Raw genomic sequence first — 6,000 nt, 5'->3', positions numbered from 1 at the left:
ACTTCCTGGAAATGATGCGATTGGATTCTCACTTCACAGAATCAGGTACTGTGTCTATCCCTATATTTATCTAATATTATTTCTCAGCGCTGTGGACCATGTATTCCTATTCAGGGAAAACATTGTAATACAATCGATAGTATTGTTTATGATCTGCTCACCTCTCTCTCGTGTTCATACTCTCTCCTCTGTCCCCTCTGAGAGCATCCGTTTGTTCATGTGCATAATTAGCCGTGCATCACAGAGCTGATCTAATTAGGTTTGGTTGTGTGGAGAGGCACTGTCTTTCATGTCCCAGTCAAGGTGGGCCAGCCAGGGCCATGTGTGGCGTCCATCTGCTCTAACACTCATATCACAGGTGTCTCTCTCTTTCTCTCTCTCCTCCCCCCCCCCCCCTCTCTCTCTCACCCCCTGCCTTCTCTCTCTCTCGCCTCCCCCCCTCTCTCTTTCTGTTCCCACAGACCCGGCTCTGGATGACTTTGTGATAATGCACTGTGTCTTCATCCCCAACAGTGAGCTGTGTCCAGTGCTCATGGCCCAATATCCTCCCATCTCGCTCTGAAACACACACACACACACACACACACACACACACACACACACACAGATTTGAGTAGATTAGAGAGAGAGGACTGGACCATTGTAATAGAACGGTCCCTCGTAGTAATGATACGTAATAGAAGTCTGGCTCTGTCTGAGGTTCATGTCCTTAACGTCCCTGCACCTACCACGCCCAGGCCTCTCAAGGCTCTGAACAGGAGATGCTGGACTACACCCTCAACAACAAGCGCAGGGTGATCCGGCTGGTGCTACAGTGGGCCTCTATACACGCAGACCATCTACAGGAGGAGGAGACGTCACTGGCCTTCCTAGAGGTCAGTCTCTCAGCCTCTCAAACTCAAACTCTGGCTACTGTGTTTGAATGTCCACACTACAGCATGACACTAATAATGGATTGGTTAATGCATACTATGTGGATTTATTAGTGTGGATACTGGAACCCACCAGTCTATGTTTACTGTAACGAGAAGAGAATGTTGATGATCAGATTATTCTGATAATGAAAATGTGTTCCTCTCATTTTGAGTATGATGTGTGTTTCAGGAGTTCTTCGCAGCAGTGTCAGATGACGCCAGGGTGATTCCTGCACTGAAGGAACAACTCCCAGAGTTAGAGAAGCTTGTTAAACACAAGTAAGTGTGTGTGTGTGTGTGCGTGTGTGTGTGTGTGTGTGTGTGTGTGTGTGTGTGTGTGTGTGCGTGCGTGCGTGTATGTGAACATAACTACGCCTGTCTGTCGTTTTCCCAGCTGTAGCCTGATGTAATCTCACTTGTTTTCCTCCCTAGCTCTGACGATGCCAAATCCTCTCTAAAAAAGGTGAGTGAGGGTCTCTTTCTATTCATGCGGGATCACATTAAGCTCGTGTCGTCATGCTGTTGGACATCACTGCCTTGTTTCACACAGTGTTTGTCTTGTTTCAGCACAAAGTCCTTCTGAGGCAGTTCAGCATGGGAGATGAGAAGCTACAGAAACGCCAGCCCATCAAGAGTAATGATGAGAGTAAGTAATCACACTAATGCTCTACTGATGTGAGTGATGAACTTGAGGCTATTTAAAGCTCTATTGCAAAGCATCTCTTCCAAGATCTTCTTGTTGTAATGTTGAACTATTTATCCGTGCTGTTTGGTCCTGCCGCCCCAGTGGACAGTGTTTTATCATCTATAACGCTGTTCCCTATTCCTCCTTCCTGTTGATGGTCCTCCTCGTGCTCTGTGCTCTGTCTCCAGTCCTGTTTAAAGTCTACTGCAGCGACCACACCTACACCACCATCCGGGTCCCCGTGGCCGCCTCAGTGAGAGAGGTCATCGGCGCCGTGGCCGACAAACTGGGGTCAGCGGAGGACCTCCTCTTGGTCAACCTCAGTTCGGCCGGAGGTGAGAAGGGCCACAGCCACACGCTAATCAAACGACCAAGGACGCCACAGAGTCTTTCCACGCAGATCCGTCTATTTGCAGCTGGACTGTGACTGAATTATGCTCATTAATCAGCCCCAGATTTACTAGGAAATGATTGGCTTTTGGTGCTGGGGCCTGTCTGTGTTTGAATGGCCGGTATGTGCTAGTGTTTGGGTCGTGGAGCGCAGGAGAGCAGCACAGGGAAAAGCTCTGTGCAATATTGCTGTTCTGGCTCCAACTCATTACATTCTACACCCGCCTGTTGCTGCCATTGGCTGGTACTTGCTGTATGGATATTCCGCAGTCTGTGCCAGTGCGTACTAATCCACCTCTCGTTGGCCCGCGTTTGACCTGGTCTTTCCCCTCACCAGCCACAAGTAAATAAAAACACAATTGCAGCTGGTCTGTTGTTCCTGAGCTCCTAATCATATTGCCCATAAATCTATTTGATTACTCTGTTTTGTTTTCCATTGGGCATCTGAAAATGTTCCAGAGGTTTCGGTGAAATATGGAATGTCATTTCTAATGCAAGGTTTGCCAGTAAAAAAGATTGACAAGTTCTGATGCTAACAAAATGCAGCATTTTCAAGACATGATCAATTTCAATGATGATGATTTTAAAGACGACTGAGGGTTGACCTTACTGATGACACAACAGTGCTTTGAGTGCTTTGGCAACCCCAGACAGTAAAGTCCTCTAATGGTGTAACTGTATCTACTCCCAGGCTTAGGGATAAGTAAAAGGCTGCGTGTCTAGGCTGTTTTAGAGCATTGCTTTGAAACTGAAATACGAGGGGACTTAACTCTAACTAACATGCTGAGGATGTTAGGATGTGTTCATGTCCTTACAATTTCTCCTTGTTCTCTCATGTTGTGTTTCCTTAGATAAAGCCGTGTTGAAGCCCAATGACATTTCAGTCTTCTCCACGCTCAGCATCAACGGACGTTTGTTCGTCTGCCCCAGAGATCAACTGGACTCATTGGTGTGTAAAACCAGAAAAACACATTAGCCAACAAAGACAAGCTTGCGAACAGATTCAACTAATACCCCGAGGTCCCCCTCCAAGCTCTTCTCATCTTGCAGCTGTTACTATTATGTGTTGCTGTGCATGTAATTGTATTATGCATACTGTCAAAGGACATATGTTTACTTGACCTGAGACTGCTAATGCATTTCACCTATTGTTATTGTAGGACTGTTATTCTGCAGTATATGGAAATGATCCTGTGTGTTCAGTGTTTGTTTGTGCGAGTGTTTATTGTATAGAGATATAATGCAGACTATTGTTAACTATACTGTGTGTGTATACTCATGCTGTGCTGTATATTTCAGACACCACTGCCAGAACAGGAAGGGCCTTCCACAGGCTCCATGACCAGCTTTGAGCTGATGAGCTCTAAAGACCTGGCCTTCCAGATGACTGTCTATGACTGGGAGCTCTTTAACTGTGTGCATGAGGTGAGCCATACGTAATGAATCACAAATTCATAAATTCATAACAAAAAAGGCAATGGATGACAAATAGAGACTGTATTATGTGCTACACTGTTTAATTAATAGATGATCAACTCAGTTTGTCTATAATGCAACTACGCAGCCCTTTTATTGATACAGTAAGCATTCCTCTTAAGCTTCACATTTACGTGTTGTTACCTGCAGCATGAGCTGATCTACCACACGTTTGGGAGGCAGAACTTCAAGAAGACCACGGCCAACATGGACCTCTTCCTGAGGAGGTTCAATGAGATTCAGCTGTGGGTGATCACAGAGGTGTGTCTGTGTGCTCAGCTCAGCAAACGTGTTCAGCTGCTCAAGAAGTTCATCAAGGTCGCTGCCCAGTGAGTGTCCCCTGCCCTGTCCTGACCACATTGTCACACTATCACATACAGGCTCAACTAGACTGCATAGCTGTAGTAAGGAAGACCACACTAGGCACTAAGTGTTAGCCTCAGTATTTCTTACATTGTTAGTGTATAGTCACACAGTGTATTATTATTATTATTATTATTATTATTATTATTATTATTATTATTATTATTATTAATAATAATAATAATAATAATGTAATTAACCGCAAAGTGGTAGGCTATAAGTACACTGGCATTAGCATGACAGTATAAATGTCTGAAATGATGTGTAATTTAGGTATATGTTTTTGGATGAAATTATAGAATGGGTGTGTCTCCCATATTATTTATGTGTCATCCTGAGCCAATGTGAAGTAACTGGACTATGTTTTATCTTATTCCAGCTGTAAGGAGTATAATAACCTGAACTCCTTCTTCGCTATCATCATGGGCATAAGCAATCCCGCCGTGAGCAGACTGAGTCAGACCTGGGAGGTGGGTGTCTGTCAGTATCTCTGTCTATCAGTATGAGGATTCCACTGTGTAGCCTCCGATTATAGATATTATAGAGATGTAAATTGACTGTCAACGTTACCTGTTATGTCTGTCTACAGAAACTTCCCAGCAAATTCAAGAAGTTTTATGGGGAATTTGAAAACTTAATGGTAAGAATTTTCATCATTTTCAGTCCCATGTACGGTACCCTTCACCCATCCTTTTGATAGAGTAGTGTCCATAGTTAGTGCCAACTAAAGCTATGATGTGGGCCTAAGTGAGAAACATTTTGGGCCATCCCACCACACCCACAACATCCTCCACCTCAAACCACAACTGCAATTGCTGTATGAAAAAATACAAAATAAATAATCAAATGGCAATAATAAAAACAAGACTGGAATATGCAAGAAATGCTCTAAAATATAGACATTTAAATAAATATAATACAAATGATAGAATAAAAGAATATAAAGGGCTGGCTTATTAAAAACAATGTTAAAGTCTTCAGTTGCTTTTTAAAAGAGACAAACATTTTCTTATTAGGAGAATTGCTCAAATGGAATTTTCTGAGTAACTACCAAGACATTTATTTCCCAAGTTTTTTTTACTCAGAGCCACCTAGCGGTCAGGGGCCTTACGTGCAGCGCGTAATCTGTGTATACAGACAGACGGCAGTCCATAGTCGATAGAGCCCATACAGCCTGGTTGCCATAGTTTCTATCCATCCAAATATTGAATTGAAACTCAACATTCTTGCAGAGTAATTTGTCGTGGTGTAATGTATGGACTGAGCAGCACCACCCTTGGCTGTGGCTGTGATGTGTCCACTTAACACAGTGGTGGCAGATCTCAGAACAGTGTGAGTGTTTCCACAGGACCCGTCCAGGAACCATCGGGCCTACCGGCTCACCGTGGCCAAGCTGGACGCGCCCATCATTCCCTTCATGCCGCTGCTGATCAAAGGTCAGGATCTACGGAGCTGTCCTAGCATCTACATGACCTTCCACTTTGTTTTATTCGCTCTCTCATAGTGGCTTAACAGGCTCTGCAGTCTATAAAGTGTCTTGGCCAATTATACAACTCTGCTTGCATGTGCATGACATTGTTGTTTACATACTGTATAGCCGTCATTACAGAGGACAGTTTTGAAGATCAAGTTTTTTCTAAATAGTTGCAATTTGCAATTTGTAGATTTGTGAAATGCATGTCTGTGCATCACTTTGATCAGGTGTACAATGAATTGCTATGAATTGTATGTATTTCATGTATTTCAATGTACAGGTATGTTTGTTTAGCCATATTCTCCCTCAATGTCCTCTATTAGACATATTTTTTATTATCTTTCCAGACATGACGTTCACTCACGAGGGCAACAAGACTTTCATTGACAGTTTAGTAAATTTTGAAAAAATGGTAAGGCCTCTCTCAATGAGGACATTGATTTTGAGATTCAATTGTGTTTGATATTCGTCATGGTAACGTCTATTCATGTAATGATTGTTGTTTGTCTTTCAGCGGATGATTGCTAATACTGTGAGGATAGTAAGATTCTGCAGAAGCCAGACATTCAGTAAGTCAATAGAGTAGTTATTACACACTAATTGTTTGTTCTTTGATAATACTATTCAACGGGCAGACAGTTATGTTCAGAAATCAATGATTAAAAAAAAGTAAATGATTCTAGTATACAAAAAATTGT

The 6,000-nt window shown here is 42.9% G+C and overlaps 1 protein-coding gene across 7 annotated transcripts in view; it reads left to right on the top strand.

The window, feature by feature from the left end:
• rapgef4a (Rap guanine nucleotide exchange factor 4a) overlaps positions 1-6,000 on the top strand; it is a gene marked incomplete at its 5' end in the record, with an annotated part of 30,501 nt that overhangs the window by 24,250 nt on the left and 251 nt on the right. For 5 of the 7 annotated variants that reach the window (XM_080537081.1, XM_080537079.1, XM_080537077.1 and 2 more), the window contains 15 exons: positions 1-45; positions 462-540; positions 725-875; positions 1,105-1,193; positions 1,347-1,377; positions 1,482-1,560; positions 1,788-1,934; positions 2,841-2,938; positions 3,289-3,414; positions 3,616-3,794; positions 4,208-4,298; positions 4,418-4,468; positions 5,177-5,264; positions 5,650-5,714; positions 5,817-5,871. The exon at positions 1-45 is cut by the window's left edge and continues 41 nt beyond it. In XM_080537081.1, coding sequence (XP_080393207.1) covers positions 1-45; positions 462-540; positions 725-875; positions 1,105-1,193; positions 1,347-1,377; positions 1,482-1,560; positions 1,788-1,934; positions 2,841-2,938; positions 3,289-3,414; positions 3,616-3,794; positions 4,208-4,298; positions 4,418-4,468; positions 5,177-5,264; positions 5,650-5,714; positions 5,817-5,871 — 1,374 coding nt within the window. The remainder of the gene's footprint in view (positions 46-461; positions 541-724; positions 876-1,104; positions 1,194-1,346; positions 1,378-1,481; positions 1,561-1,787; positions 1,935-2,840; positions 2,939-3,288; positions 3,415-3,615; positions 3,795-4,207; positions 4,299-4,417; positions 4,469-5,176; positions 5,265-5,649; positions 5,715-5,816; positions 5,872-6,000) is intronic. The other 2 variants (XM_080537082.1, XM_080537083.1) reach the window with 2 other exon arrangements.

The sequence above is a fragment of the Nansenia antarctica genome, assembly GCF_963989245.1.
Source record: "Nansenia antarctica genome assembly, chromosome: 7".
Taxonomy (NCBI): Eukaryota; Metazoa; Chordata; class Actinopteri; order Argentiniformes; family Microstomatidae; genus Nansenia; species Nansenia antarctica.
Note: the sequence above shows the minus strand (reverse complement) of the source record. Positions and strands in the feature narration are given on the sequence as shown.